This window comes from Nicotiana tabacum, chromosome 10, assembly GCF_000715075.1.
Source record: "Nicotiana tabacum cultivar K326 chromosome 10, ASM71507v2, whole genome shotgun sequence".
Lineage (NCBI taxonomy): Eukaryota > Viridiplantae > Streptophyta > Magnoliopsida > Solanales > Solanaceae > Nicotiana > Nicotiana tabacum.
In genome coordinates, this window is record NC_134089.1 from 29,402,087 (window position 1) to 29,419,097 (window position 17,011).

A 17,011-nucleotide genomic window follows, 5' to 3' on the forward strand; every position below is an offset into this window, starting at 1 on the left:
TTTTTGTCTCACAATTTTGTGGACCCAGATTTCTGTGGACCCAAAAGTATAAAATTGTGATTCACAAATTTGTAAGATAAAAATGACTCTCTTACAATTAGTATAAATTGTATGAGATACAAAATAAAAATTCTCGGGATTGGTTATGAACTTATGAAGGACTATGGAATTCGTGGCGATAAAAGATTGGGAGTACAATAGTTGGTCCCATTCGGGCAGATCCATTGATCCACGTGGCGTCAATCTGATCGATTTTCCGACAGGTATGTCTTATTTCAGAAAATAACGCCGTGTAACCGAAACTGAACAACCTAAAACTCGCAGAAAATAGAATACAAGAGAGAGACAAAACATAATCGTCGGTCAAGAAAAAAAAGATGAACTAACAATCAAAGCATTCAAACTTTTTTCACATAATAATACCAAATTCCTCTGTGTTCGATTGAGACAGTTTAAAACGCTAAGGCAAATTTTTTTGAGTTTTTCTTTTAAAGTTTAATTTTCTTTGCGTCACCCCATCTTTTCACGTGTCTTTCTCTTTATTCTTTCCTTTTTTCCTCTGTTTTCTGTTTGTTTCTGAGGAGAAAAAGTTGTGGGCCTCTACGTTTTATCTGATCCTTCTTTTGACGGTGGTTTTCCTATATAAACTAAGGTGAATCTCGTCAAATTAATATTTCAAGAAAGAGTTTGTAAGGGAAAAATGGAAGGAACAAAGCCAACGAGTTCTTCATTTACTTCTGATCTTTTTGGTTCTAAGGAGTCTTCTGCTTCTTCAACTTCTGGGATTTTTGGTTCCATTTTCCCACCTCCTTCTAAGGTATGAATTTTTAGGTTTTCAATAATTTTTTCAATGAATTATGGTAATTTGTGTTGTGGGTGTTTATGCATTTTTTCCCTTCATTTTGCTCTGTTTTTCACAGATTGGTTAATCATCTCAATGACTAACATTTGATTAATGTTTTAGTTCTAATGGTATCTCGTGTTGATACTACTAATCCTTTATCTCTCCCTTTTTTTCTCTTCCGTCTTTCTTCCTTTCTTGCTTCCCTCTTTTTCTTCCTGAGCCGTGGTTCTATTGGGAACAACCTCTCTATCTGCATTAGGTAGGGTTAAGGTTTGCGTGTAGACTACCCTCCCCAGACCCCGCATGTTGCGATCAAACTGGATTTGTTGTTGTTGTAACCAAATATAACCACATACGTTCATTAGCAAAATTGAAAAAAAGGATAAAAAAATTAAGAGTGGGGCTTTGGGGATTGTAGCCCTGAAGAATTGTTGGATTTTTAGGTTAAAAGTTGACCTATTTGGTAAAGAGCTTGCTCAATTTGAGAATTTTGAAGTCAGACAGACAGAATCTTAGACAAGAATTGAATTGAAGTTGCTATATTCTGTTGGTGTACTTTTGTGATGCCTTTTGACATAGGTAATTATTCTTGTGAGATAAGGATGCCAAACGACGTTAGAATTTTGATGAGAATGTTCTATTCTTCATCTCATATTGCTACATTCTCATGTACCTCAATTCCTTTTCCTTTTCCTTTTTAAGGGACATGGATCGGTACATTCGGAGACGGTTCAACCGAAGCAAGATCCTGTGATTCAGGCAAGAAATGCTAAAGGTGGATATTCAGGTTAGTGATCCTTATAGCTTTGAGAAAAGGAATTTGTTTGGAATCAAAGCAATTGGTGAGATGCTGATCAGTTTTTACAACTTAGGTTTATTTTTCACTTTAATTTGCGACACAGTGAAAATCTTGTTGAAGTATGCGAACATAATACAATTTCCCGTTTGTTTAATTATGTCTTTAACATGACCCTGCACATGTGATCCTTATTCTTTTTCATAGGCTAAGCACATGAACTAATTCTTTTTAATGATGGGTGGCGATAAGACTTGAATTAGGTCATCTGGCTTCTCCGATATGATGTTGAAGTATTTGACTATCTCATCAAGCGAAAAAGTATACTTTTATTTACTTAATTATTTACGAGAGGGAATTTTGCTAACCACTAAAGGCTTTTTCTCTTCAGGTGTAGGATAGATACATAAGAATGAGATCTTTCTTAGTTTGCTGGCTTGGTTTCTAACACTAGTTTTCAAAAGCTTTCACTTTTCAATCCCAGCTAGTTTCTTGTATTAAACTATGTATTGTGTATGGTCTATAGAAAAAGGAGATTGAATTTCAATGATATATAGTATAAGCTTTCCATCACTTGTGTGAGGAATACAATGATTTCCTCTGTATATCAAATAATCAAATTCTTCGCAATTTTTGTTTCTGCAGGAAGTACTACGCCTAGCAATGAAGCTGCACAGAATAAGCAGACAAATTCATATTATCAGAATGAAAAAGTACAGCCATGCCATCTTAGCTCATCAATATACTATGGCGGCCAAGATGTCTATTCATTTCCCCAAAATAACCAGAACTCTACCTACACAACTGTGAGTACATAATCTCATATATGCAAAGGATATAAGGCCTTAGTGTTTAAACTAGTCAATTTATCCGCGCTTTGCGCGGTCCTATTAAACCAATAAATAGCTAAGATATACCTATATTTTAATCTATATACGCAAATATATACCTCCAATTAGATCCAAAATGCTCCATATTATTAATCCACATTTTTTAAAAATAATTATTGTTCTCTAGTAAATGATCATCCACTTCACTAATTTCTATGACGAAAGTTCATGTAACCAAAAGAACATTAAATAATTGAGTAACTACTTCCTTTGTGTACTTTAAAATGATCTTCTTTTCTTGTCAAAACTTTGACAAACTAAAAACTATAAAAGCATTAAAAAGAGCCAAAAAAAGGAGAAAAAAGATAAATGGCTATTCTAGCATATAAGAGGTGCCACATGATTGTCAATTCCCAACTTTATATATATATATATATTTGCTCCTAACAAGACGGTATAGCTTTAGAATAGCAAGTGTTTTTCTTAAACCGGATGATAGGAGTATCTAGAGGCAAATTCAGATTCAGAGTCAGTAGGTTCATAGGGATTGTGTTCGTAGGTATATATACTGTATATAAATTGTCTGTAATTTTGTATATATATGCACACGCATAGTTCAAGTCGAAAACAATGAGTTCATTGCTCATTCTGATGTTTCTATTATTTCCTTTGAGTTCAGTTCAACAAAGATAATGGTGAAGATGATTCTGGCAGCGCGTCTAGAGGAAACTGGTGGCAAGGTGTATATATATAGCGGCTTTAATTGTTAAATTAGTATAATTTCATCTCATTTTTTCATCAATACATCATGGTTTTTCATTTTGCAGGGTCTTTATATTACTGAGATCTCGCTACCTATATCAAGGATTTTACATTTACTCTAGGTATATGACGGACTTGCTTTTATTCATCTAATAAAATATTGATCAGATCGAGTACCTTTGGTCTTTTACTCTTTTTCTTATCAATGCTCCCACAGATTGCAAGTTTCTTTTTTTTTTTTTTTTTGGTTTCAATTTCTTATCTTAATTATTTTCATTGAACTTATCAGGTTATATGTTTTTTTTGTTTGTTCTAATTTATCTTATTTGTCTTCTGGCAGGAAGTTAAGATTAATATAGAGAGAAGCAGTTATCTATAGTCCATATTAAAGATGGATGATTACTAGTAATTAACTAAATATGACCCTTAGTTGGTTGGACCTACATATTATCATAATTATTATAATATAATATGTTGTTATTGTAGTTAGGTGTTTTTCTCTTTACTTTCCTTGTAAAGGATTATAGACCTTATGCACATACTTTATAATGTAAAAACGTTCTGTTTAGGAACTAAGTAGCTTATACCATAAAATTCTGCGCTCTTAGTAATTACTATTAATTTTTTGGCTTCAATACATCTCAAATACGTAAATTCTTTTGCAGAAAATTAAATATGATTTTATATACTTTCTGAAGTTCATAATATCATATCTAACGGTGCTTTATGAGTTTATTAATGTATGGTGGTCAAATTCAAAAAGATTGCGACTTCACAAGAACTATCTTGTGGTTCGTAGAATTGGTTTTCCGTCCATTCATATAACCGTCGAATCAAATCCAATGAATGTGCCCCATGTTATCTTTGTAACAAGTTCAAGAATTTATCCGAGAACTGTTTACTTAGAAAATCTTATGTGATTCTCAATAGAAGCGGTGAGAATAATATTATCTTCGTAACAAGTCAAGAATTTGTCTGAGAACTGTTTACTTAGAAAACTGTATGTGATTCTTAATAGAAACAGTGAGAACAATATCATCTTCGTAATAAGTTCACGAATTTATCTGAGAACTGTTTGCTTATTTAACCGTATGTGATTCTCAAATTTAGAATTTGAAATTAAGATTCTGTTGAACCCATAGTTTCTTTGCTAGCTCCGCCCTTGATCCTCGAACTTATGAGATTAAGGGTGTGTTTGGTATAAAGGAAAATGTTTTCCATGGAAAATGTTTTCCAAGAAAATGTTTTCTTGGAAAACAAGTAGTACTTATTCATTTTCTGGTGTTTGATACGCAAATAGGAAAATATTTTCTCAAGAGTATTCATAAATCATTTTGATACAATAAACATGAAGCCATAGACTTCCGAACCCACAAATTTCATAAACTTCTGAACCGCAAAACTTTTGAAACCGCGAAATTCGAACCCGTAAACTTTATAATTTCTAAACCCGTAAACTTCGAAACACATAAACCTCCGAACTCATAACTTTGGAACTTGTAAAATTTTGAACTTGTAAATCCAAAGATGAAAAAAACTAAAACTGAATATATATATATATATATATATATATATATATATATATATATATATATATATATATATATATATATAAAATCCTGGGAATAGTAAAGTTGATGTGGAGGAAGGGGTTGGGGGTGCAAGAAAGAGTGGGTGGGGGGGGGGGGGGGGGTGGCAGAAAAAAATAGAAATTTGAAAATTACAAAAAAAAAGTAATTTATTTTTTGCGGGGTGGGGGTGTGAGGTGTGGGGATGGGTGGGTGGTGACGAAAATAAACCTTTTTTGAAGAGAGGGCATGTGGTGGGGTTAGGTGGGTGGGTGTGGGGTGGATTGGTGAGGGTAAAAAAAGAATAGGGTGGAAAGCTTGAGAAGGAGTTTTGAAAAATATTTTCCCTTCTGAAGGGAAAATATTTTCCTCCAACTGGAAAAAAATGAGTTGATAGGAAAAATATTTTCTAAAACATTTAAACCAACCAAACATGAGAAAATTAAAAAATATTTTCCAAATACACCCTAAGTTATTGTTTCTGTCGAACCCATACTTTTTTTATGCTAGCTCCGGCCGTGATCCTCCATCTTATGAGATGAAGCCACGTTCAACTAAGGGCCACAAGAGTCTTTTTCAGTTCTCTGGTGGTTAAAGTGTCAGTTCTGATAAGGTGAAAAGACTTGGCCAGAACATTTGGATGTTACTGTTGTACTTCTTCTATGGGTATTATTCAAGATGACCTTATCTATAGATATTTTTGATTCTTGGGACTTCTTTTTGACACTATTTCGGTTACTTTGTTATCTTTAATTGTCGCGTGAAAGGGTTGTTTGGTTCTTTTCTTGGTTCATTCATTGTCCAATCAAAACCAAACATCATTATCTGTTCCCATTCAAATACTTAAAAACTATTTTGTGAGATTGGTGACAAATACAAATGTTACAGTTGGAATCTCGTGCTTTCAATTTCTTATCTATTGTTTTGTAGACCGACTAACCGTCTAAAACGGACTTATCCTTTGTGGATAACTTTAACTGAATTGTTCCTTCCCCACTAAAGTTTTCTTTAGAAAAAGACAGGTTAAAATGAGGACGAGAGAAAAATTCAATTAGAGCTATTTATATTCTCTTCGTTCCAATTTATGTAAACTTATTTTTTTTATCCGTTCAAAAAAAATGACCCCTTTTTAAATTTGGAAACAATTTATCTTAGTCTTCAAATTCTAACATTAATGAAAAACTTTTATAAACATACAAATACTCTGAACCCCTTTCTGAACCTTTGGTCAGAGACTAGAGAGCTCTCTTGTTGTTTTTATCGACACCCTACATAATTAACACAGTAAGCGACAATAAATATTGAATTATATTTTAGAATTTGAAGATTAAGGTAAAGATATTGCACCTAATAGAAAAATGGATGTTTTTTCATCCATTGAATTATATCCAAAGATGAATTATATTTTAGAATTTGAAGATTAAGATATTGCCCCTAATAGAAAAATGGATGTTTTGATTATTGCAAAAAAACAAGAAACGCCCACCATGGGGCTCGAGAACCCACGACCACAAGGTTAAGAGCCTTACGCTCTACCAACTGAACTGGACGGGCTTCTTGAAACAAAAGCCTTAGAATGTTTATTGGATCTGCACTCCAACAAGGCGCTACTATCTGCACACCTCCAGATCCTAATGGAGCAAGCACCGATGGTGCTTTTAATCATTTTTTGTAGAATTTTTTTAAATTAAATAAGAGATCAGCTGGTGCATGTTCTAGACTCGATAGAAAATAGGCTCATCCTTTTCTTTTTCTTCACTTAAATACCAGATATTGATTCGAACCCGTGACATGCACCTAATTCACACATCACACCATGCGCTCTTAACACTCGATCAAGCCCCAGGGTCTTATATTTTAGCATTTACACAATTGGTTAGCTGAATCCTATCTTCTCTTAATTCCAACAAAGGTTACCTTAAATATTCCTTCCGATCATGAATATTTTTGGTATATCCAATGGATGAAAACATCTGGAGGATGGTACAATATTTTCTTTCTTGTTTTAAGGTTTTTTAGTCGAAAGGTTTTGATACTTCAACTAGTGAAAGCAATATAAATGTTGCACCACCAGTTATACTTGTTGAGTGGGAATCATCATAAGTAGACAAGATCGAACTCCCTCCAATATGGCTTGTCAATTACGAACTATAGCTCAACATTTCCTCAAACAACGAGGTGAGTCAAGAGTTAATTTAGCTCATTAAACTCTTTCTTCAAGACCTTAACAAAATCCATCAAAAAACACTATTTAAAAAATTCAAAAATAACTGCGCTCCAATTCCAAATTAGTTGGGATTGATGTACAAATTCTGAATATTCATTCCGCTCCTTTTATACTGGTTTCATTCAGTTTTCAATAAAATAATTTGTTCCAGTGACAAACTAGGTATTCTAAAACTAGGAATTTTCTACATTTCGCACTTATTCGTCTAACGAAACTGAAATTAGTTACTGGATGGAAATCCAAAGTCAAAAGTTCCAGTGCATTAAGATTGACTTTAGAAATTGTCCTTTCAACCAAAATAGAGAAGGAAGAAGGAAAATATAAAGATTGACTTGAAGAGAAGGCACATATTCTCTGTATATAGTGAGGAAAAAGTTTCCTAGTTGATAGAACAGCAAATTATCTACTTGTGCCTTGGAGGAATGAGAAAACATCAACCAATCGTAATAATAATAATAAAAAATAAAAAAAAAAAAAAACGCCGTTGACGGGGATCGAACCCGGGTCACCCGCGTGACAGGCGGGAATACTTACCACTATACTACAACGACTTGCTGTTGTGATCAGTTATTATTATTATTATTATCAAACTCAGTTCGAACATAACATCACACTCGAACAGCTTAACGATGATAGTGATTTAAGTTTTTAATATACTTTTTATAATGATATGAGATGGAATACTGAATATTTGTGTGTTTTATTATTTTTTAATTGTGAGAAAAGTATTTTCGACCAAAACTATAAAAGAATGACTTCCTTTACTTAGAGACACAAGTCATAATCTTTTATAAAAATTTCAATATTCTTATCAATCATTTTGTTTGATTATTATTGGCACCCTTTAATAGTAAAAAATATCATCAAAATACTATCTTTGTATCTTATACTACTCCTTGTACGAGTACCATATATTAACTCTTTTTTCATTTAACCAAACACTAGAAAATAATTCTAAAGATGATTTTCCAAACATTTTATATGCAAAATGTTTTCCTTCATATGTATCTTTAAGCATAAAAGTACCTCCCTTTTGAGATAAACATGAAGAAGCTTTATCCTTACTTGTTATAAATATCAAAACAGAGGTTTATCATTGCACGGCCCATTTTGAATGATGAGTATTTCGATCTTAAAACTTTATTAGACAATTTCCTAGCAAATTTTGTGAATTACTATTAGAATATTATTTGCTCATTCAAATTTCAGAATTAGCTTAGAGCAAAGGAATGCAATTGCGCTTTGAACACTTTGGGATCGTTTGTTAGGGTGTATAAGAATAGTGCGGAATAAGGTGTATTACTAATGCATGGATTAGTAATGCATGAGTTAGTAATGCAAGCATTAGTTATGCAGGTATTATTTCTTATCTACTATTTGGTGTAGTGTGTTAAAATTATAATGCATTGTATAAGTTTTAAGAAAAATAGTTGTTTACAAAAATACCCTCCATATTCTATAGCTTTAAGGGACTTTAAGGATAATTTTATCTTTAACCATACTAATGCATGCATTAATAGCCTTGGTATTACTAATGCCATAATTTTCTATCCATTACTTATACATAAGATAATACCAAATATGATGTATAACTAATACAAGTACTGGTTATACACATGTTGAAAAAATATATCAAACAAGATATTAGCAATGTATAAAGCTAAGGCTTGCATTATTTTTCCTAATACCTCCTACCAAACGACCCCTTTAGGTGAGAAAATCATCTCATTCCAATTCCTGTCACACGCAAGAGCCAGGATGCTTTTAGTATAAGAAAGTACTATTACATAAAGAAAACTAGCATACATGCCCGCGCGAAATAATCCTATGATAGAAAACATATATGAGAAACATTTCGGGTTAAATATGAAAACAACTAAATATTTATGAATATAAAGAAAAAATAACAGAAAAATAAACAAATATTAATATTGAAAGCTTAAAGATACAATTATGAAATGTTATTCGCCTTCTCTTCTTACTCCACGATATCCTTATTATATTGTTATTTAGTATGGATTATTATTACTTATGTTTCATGAGGTTGATATTACTGGGGGGGGGGGGGGGGTTGGAGATAAGAAATAAAAAAATGAATATAATTCAGTTGAAGTTGAATGTATCTCGTCTCAAATTTCTAACGCTTTTTCTTTTCTTTTTCTTTTTTTCTTCCTTATTTCTTTTTTCTTTCTATTGTATCTCTATCCCTTTTTCCCCTCATGTTCTAATCGTAACATGTAGCAATCAAAAACTTCTAATTATCTGACAGGAAAAATAAATGGTAGCATATTCAATTTTACTTATTTTCTCCTCTTTTTTCCTTTCCTTTCTCATTCTTTCAGTAAATTCTTGCTCTTCCCCCTCTTTCAAGTTTCATGGTACAATTTCTTTCTACTTTTTCTGTTTTTTATTTCATTCTTTCCTTCCATTATTTTTCACTTTAAACCTGACAAATAAACACTTTTCTTCTTCTCCTTATGTTACGTAAATTTCCAAAAATCTTCTTTCTCTTTTTAGTTATTATTCTTACTATAGTGTGTGTGTGTAAGAGAGAGAGTTCTCTATGTATATTTATACAATCTTCGTCTCAAGAGAAGTGACGCGGCATTGAAGTCTCCTCTTTATGATATAGCTAATTAGTGTCATATTTCAACAAAGAAAAAATACTAATCAAACATCATTCATGATTCTATCATCTTTTTATGATACTTTTAATAGTTTTTTGACTGAAAATTTACGAAAAAATATTTCAGTTTAAATATTTAACAACCCATATAAATACCCATATAAATTAGCATATTTAAACTAAAAACAAAAGACAAAAACTGATAAAAAATAATGATGTAAAATTATTGCTTGTGACTAATATTTATTCTTAAATATAAAGGAATGGCGTTAATCCCTTAGCTTAATAAAGGAATCAATTTTCAGTCATTGCAATTTCAACTTGATCACTTTCTTGCATTTTAAATTTTAATAACTTAATTGGAAAGTAATCAAAAGAAAGGGATTTAAAAAAAATAAGAAACTAAACATAACATTTGTGTTCATAGAAAAGAACGTACCTTAAATTTGCTAAGGGGCACGATTGTCGTTGATTCATTCAAGATTGTCAATCATGGAGAACAATTACATGGATAATAATCCATGAAACAAAGGATAATTCTTAATTTGACTCATAATTCAAAACTTAAATGGAATAGAAATATAAATAAAATAAAAAAGAAAATTAAAGAATACATATCCAACAACAAAAAGAAACATCCCAACTTTTTTCCTAACTTACTTTTCTTTTTTAATGTGCAAATTCATCATCTCTTTCACTCTCTCCTCTCCTCTCCTCTCAAATTTAACTAACCCTAGATTCCAAGATTTTTTCTTTATAGTTACAATAATCACATCTATTGTGCCCTGTGGAACGAACGACTCTTCTTGAGTTTTTTCTTTCTCTTCCACTTTCTTTTCTTTTTCAGCCACACATAACACTAACATGTGGGACACAATTACAAATAGGAGCATCAACAACCAAAATAATTATTGTCTTCAAAAGACATTGAATCAACCTTATTTGCCATCAAACCCTCGTTCGCATAGTCGATCTTTAATATTCTCGACTTTTTAACACACTCTAAAATCATTGTCAAAGATGTAAAACCTTCTGGTAAACTATGAGATGGAAGTAGATTTTTTAAATTTTGGAGTGAGCAAAACTATACCCCAAGATTTGAATCTTGTAATTTGTGTGTTGCAATATGCGCTTATATAAGTCCAGAATTTTTTTTTGACATTTATGTAGGCAATTACAATAGAAAACCAAAACGTAAAATAAAGAGAGGTTAGATGGGAAGTTACATAGAAGAACAAAAGGCACATTAACAAGCAAAGAAATAATAAGATGGCAATAATGAGATATAAATGACTTGGGAAGTTACAAAAAAGAACAAAAAATCATATTAATAGGCAAAGAAATAATAAGATAACAATAATGAGATATAAATGACCCATAGAAATGGGCTAATCCGTTCAGATCAAAAGGAGGGAAAAAAGCCAAAGAAGTGAGAATTGTTATGAAATATAACTCAAAGTAGCAATATGAAACAAGGAAATAAAAGCAATTTAGTAAAACATGAACAAGAAATGGAGATAGAGAGAAGGAAGAGATTTTTTTCTTTAATTGTGTGTATTTTCCTATCTATTACAAGGCCTTTATATAGGCATGAAAAGTAAAGAAAATATGTCATGGAATATGTCATTGAACATAGAAAATATGTCATTGAATATGACATTAAGCATTTGACATGAAGATCATGGAGGAAGAGTAGACATCCACCATAATATGATATTTATCATAACACTCCCCCTTGGATGTCCATAAATAATGTGCCTCGTTAAAACCTTATTAGGAAAAAACCCTATGGGAAAAAAAATCCTAATGAAGGAAAAAGGGTACACATATATGCTTTTTGGTTGCCTCGTTAAAAACCTTGCAAGGAAAACCTGGTGGGACAAAACCTTGTAAGGAAAAAAAAGTACACCGCATATTAACTCCCCCTGATGAGAGCATCAGTTCACATCCTTCAGCTTTCACATCCCAATCTTGTATACCAATTTCTTGAAGGTTGACGTCAGTAGAGATTTGGTGAACAAATCAACCATATTATCACTTGAACGAATCTGTTGCACATTGACATTGTCGTTCTTTTGAAGATCATGTGTGAAAAATAACTTTGGTAAAATGTACTTTGTCTTATCTCCTTTTATGAATCATCCCTTCAATTGGGCTATGCATGTTGCATTGTCTTCATACAAAATTATGGGTAGTTTGTCACACTTCAAACTACATTTTTCTCGGATAAGATATATTATATACCTCAACCAAATACATTCTCGACTTGCTTCATGAATAGAAATTATCTCAGCATGATTAGAAGAAGTAGCCATGATTGATTGCTTAGTCGATCGCCAAGATATGACAGTGCCTCCACATGTAAACACATAGCATGTTTGAGATCAAGCCTTGTGTGTGTCAGATAAATACTCTACATCGGCATAACCAACAAGATCGGGATTGCAATCATTGCCATAAAATAAGCCCACATTGGTAGTCCCTTTTAGATAACACAATATGTGTTTGATTTCACTCCAATGTCTCCTTGTAGGAGCAGAGCTATATCTTGTTAAGACATTAAGTAAAAATGTTATGTCACGCCTTTTAGTGTTAGCAAGATACATTAGTGCATCAATTGCACTAAGATATGGTACTTCAGGACCAACAAGTTCTTCATTATTTTCATGAGGTCGGAATGAATCTTTATTTATATCGAGTGATTTCACAACCATTGGGGTACTAAATAGATGTGCTTTATCCATATAAAATCGCTTTAAAATCTTTTCAGTGTATGCTGATTGATTGATAAAAATTTCATCTTTCATAAACTCAATTTGTAGACCAAGACAAAATTTTGTCTTTCCAAGATCTTTCATTTCAAATTCTTTCTTATCAGTTTACTGCTTTAGGAAGCTGCCTGGGAGTTGTAATGATATTTGAATCAACATACATAAAGATTATAACAAAGTCAAATCCAGATCTTTTTATAAAGATACAAGGACAAATTTAATCATTCTTGTACCCTTCTTTCAATAGGTACTCACACGGGCGATTATACCACATGCGCCTTGATTGTTTCAATCCGTATAAGGATTTTGAAGCTTTATTTAATAGATTTCTTGGAAACATTAATATGCTTCAGAACAATTTTAATCCTTCAATGATTTCCATTATACGCATATCAAGTTTTCATGTATTGCCAGATTAAAACTTGAAATAATTATATCCACCATAAGAGAACATGTCTCCATATAATCAATGTGAGGATATTTACTAACTTTCTTGTGTCACAAGTCGTCTTTATGTCTATCGACATGAACTTTTTGCACAAGAACACATTTATACCTCCATTGGCTTTATACTTTCAGGTGTTGGGACTATCCGCCCAACTTCACATTTTTTCAAGTGAAGTCAATTTTCATTGCGTATTTTTCATTTGGCCAGTCATTTATCTGTCCAAATTTCATGACAGATTTGAGCTCAAGATCCTCGTCAATATTGATAATATTGAGCGCTACATTATGTTAACAATATCGTCGACGATCATTTTATATCGGTTCAATTTTACACAATAAAAACATAACTTATTGAGATCGCTTTATCTCATTATTTTCAGGTACCTGAGCCTCTCACATGAGGTCTTACAAAGTGTTATGTCGTGGTGCTCTTCTAGAGCACTTGCCTCCTTATTATGACCATTTTCCCCCTCTCCTTCTTCAAGGAGTTTTATCTTTGGAACCGATTGGTCTGGTACGCTTCATGCGTGCCATAGACTCTGTCCCTTATGGACTTTATTCTATTTGGAACATTAACAACTGAAATATGACATTAGGCTTTGGGTCAGCAAATGCGTCCGGCAATAATTTATAAATTAATTATCACTTGAACTTCAAGTTCATATTTTCTTGTACGAGGATCTATGTGTATTCATAATAATTCATTTCATGTATCACTTTCTCAGCTACCCATTTTCTCCCCCTAATGTTGGGATCACCAACATATTTCTCAACTTTCTTTGGGAACCCATCTTTGTGCATTGTGGTGGCATAATTAAATCATATAGCACATTTATATTTCTATATAGAAATTATTTGGTTCCTGACCCTGAACCGATTATGATAGGGAGGAAGTTTCATAACTTGGCTAGATGCGTACAAGTGCTGGTGTATATTAAATAATACATCTCATACCACATTTCAGTTTTGGGAGTTTTGTTCTCATAACTAATGAATTAGCTATAATTGGAGGCATACAATTTCCTCTAAACCAACTTGGATTTAAACCAGTATTATCAAGATAAATCATCATAATTAATATTCTGGAATTGTGCTCTAATAATTTGAGCAAGCAATCTTGCAAAAACCAAACTGCAAGTTGATAATAAACGCACATGTGACCATAAAATAGTTGCATCTATTAAAACCATATAATAGTAAACGGTCCACATGGCAGGTGACTGGGCCCATATATATATCACCTTTTATTCCTTCTAGAAATCAAGGGATTCAATCCCAACCTTTAACTGGTATATCATGAGAATAAGCAACACAAGAGAATTCTTGAAGAATCTTCTATTCTTCAATATATGTCAATGTAATTCTTAATTAATTTTTCGCATCATAATCGAACCGAGATGGTCAACCGGTCATGCCAATTAATATTTATTTTAGTAAACCTCTAGTTTACTTGTGGCATATGATTCCAGCATCATGCTTATATTTGTGTAGTACAAATTGAAAGAAGATCGGGTAACCTTTCATATTTACCCGGTATGATTATAGAAATATGAAGATATTCAATCTTCCTTTCATTTATAGTCTCAATATGCCAATCACTTTGACTTATATATTTGAAACTCAAAAAGTTTCTTTTGAGACTTTACAATATCAATGTCATGAATAAGTTTATTCATCCGGGTAGTAACAAATTAGTTTTTTCGGAGTTCTTAACAACTTTTGTACTACAAGATCTTTTATCATACCATTCATATGGTAAATGTCTCCTTCACGGATAAAATTATATCATAATAAATTGTCATGGTCAAAATCATCATAAGCAAAATCATTTCTTGCTTTAACTTTGCCTTTAATAACTTTTATAAGGCATGACAAAATAATATTTGGTGTATCACATGTACGCGATCAATGACATATTCATGTAACCACACAATAATATTTATTCTCTTTATTTTACTCAAACCTCCCTTAGAGGTGAGTTGTGTGGTATTCATATAATCATGAATTGCATGTCTTTATTCATTGCTTTTATCACATATTGCCACATTCAACTTTAGGAATGGGTTTGCATTCTCAATGCTTATCACAAGTCACATTCTCTTCAAGGAATTGATCATAATCAGCGACGTGCTTTATTATTTTCTTACCAATTTGATGGTAAGCATTGCCTTCACATTTTGAAGGACTATTTTGAGAACCCTTATTGTTCTCTTTTTATAATCATAGTGATGATTATTATTATTTTGATATTTGGAACGCCCACGTTCATTGTTCAACCAGTTGTCTTCATTGAAACTTATTATGCACTGCTATCACATTCACTTTAGGAATGGAGCAAATCAAGCGGGACAATTTTCATGCCTTTTCATGAAAAATATATTATTTTTCTTTAGTCATCATTATATCATCAATATGGTACATTGGGACTCAAACCCAATGTCTTACCAATATAAAGGCATGTTAGGCCATAATAAATTGGGACTCAAACCCAACTCTTATCATTATGGAGCATCAGGACTTGATCCCGATGTCTTACCCTCAATCAATGGCATAATAGACTAAACAATATTGAGATTCATTCTCAAACCTTAATTTCAATCACATGCCAAGAAAGTTAAACACAACTAACTTGCAACTTAGCAAATCAAATTTGCTTTCTTAAATAAGTGTACAAATCTCAAATCAGCGTAAAGCTTTATTAATTATTTATAGCATCTATATGAAATACAACCGTTTGTAGTCAGAATATTTCTTCTAAATTCTATTAGAGTTTAAAAGGATCATAAAATCATTGTCATAATATTTATTGAGTCTCTCTAAAAAATATTGTTGTTTTCGGGGTATACCCTACCTATTGGATTTGATTTAACGCCATGACTTTCCTTCACTCAATTCAACCAAGCAATTAGTGAATAAATTTATCAAAAGTACACCTAACATATATATAGTACTAATACATAAATTCAGCATTTATATTACCTGAAAAGTGACATTATAGGTAACAATTTACCAGTTGTAGCTTGTGCATCATTCATATAAAATACTTAAAAATGGTAAGTCAGTAGCAAGCATCAAGTAGGTCATGGATACTCAAAAATACCTCTTCCAGTAGTCATACTAATCATTGTTTGCTTTCAAATGATACGACCATAAATTATGAAGTATACTTTCTCAATAGCTGGTTTGTTTTCCAAATATCAAAGAAGTAATTAATCAACCTAGATAAAGATGTGAAGTATTTCTTGTTTTCTTCAAGATGATTTATGCTTTTAATCAGTATGACCAATTTTATTTTATTATTATTATTTTTTTTGGTACTATATGCAAGTGTAAAAATCCAAAAGGAAAAAAAAATATTCATCCAAGTAAAAGAAAATGTTTAAAGCGGCAGGACAGATTGAAGATAGTTTAACACATAAATATGCATAAGACAATTTATATAAAATATCCTTGGTTACGATGACATGCATCATATCAACAATTAACTGCTACTATGATTTTTACATATAGAACTTCGAAAATTTTATTCCATTCATGTGATATAAAAGATGTGATATTAATATGTGCTTATGCAATACAGGTGTAGTACGAAGTTGTGTGCATATGAGATTTTAAAGGAATGACAAGTATAAGATAATTATACCTTCTTACATTTCATTACTTACTATATGTAGTTTCTCTTTACATTTAACCATGTGATGATATGTATGACTTCTAATTGTAATCTTTCCGGATGTAGGAAAATTTTTGTAGATATATATATATATATACAATTGGTTAGAGACTCGTGCTGATAACGTGTTATGAAATATAACTCAAAGTAGCAATATGGAACAAAGAAATAAAAGCAATTTAGTAAAACATGAACAAGAAATGGAGATAGAGAGAAGGAAGAGATTTTTTTCTTTAATTGTATGTATTTTCCTATCTATTACAAGGCCTTTATATAGGCATGAAAAGTGAAGAAAATATGTCATGGAATATGTCATTGAACATAGAAAATATGTCATTGAATATGTCATTAAGCATTTGACATGAAGATCATGGAGGAAGAGTAGACATCCACCATAATATGATATTTATCATAACAAGAATAAAGATAAATGACAAAGCTGAATAAAGAGATATAAATAAGTACTC

General features: G+C 31.8%; 1 protein-coding gene and 2 non-coding genes across 3 annotated transcripts; 1 reads left to right on the plus strand and 2 right to left on the minus strand.

The window, feature by feature from the left end:
• Positions 1-574: 574 nt before the first annotated feature.
• LOC107797888 (uncharacterized) lies at positions 575-3,847 on the plus strand. Its single transcript, XM_016620811.2, has 6 exons — positions 575-817; positions 1,547-1,631; positions 2,286-2,446; positions 3,150-3,210; positions 3,298-3,354; positions 3,573-3,847. Exons 1-5 carry the CDS (start codon positions 701-703, stop codon positions 3,312-3,314), a joined length of 441 nt encoding a protein of 146 aa, XP_016476297.1. The 5' UTR covers positions 575-700; the 3' UTR covers positions 3,315-3,354; positions 3,573-3,847.
• Positions 3,848-6,279: 2,432 nt separating this feature from the next.
• TRNAK-CUU (transfer RNA lysine (anticodon CUU)) lies at positions 6,280-6,354 on the minus strand. Its single transcript has one exon. It is a non-coding gene; the product is annotated as a tRNA-Lys (tRNA).
• A 1,152-nt stretch (positions 6,355-7,506) lies between these two features.
• On the minus strand, positions 7,507-7,578 carry TRNAD-GUC (transfer RNA aspartic acid (anticodon GUC)). The gene has a single exon. It is a non-coding gene; the product is annotated as a tRNA-Asp (tRNA).
• Between the last annotated feature and the right edge of the window lie 9,433 nt (positions 7,579-17,011).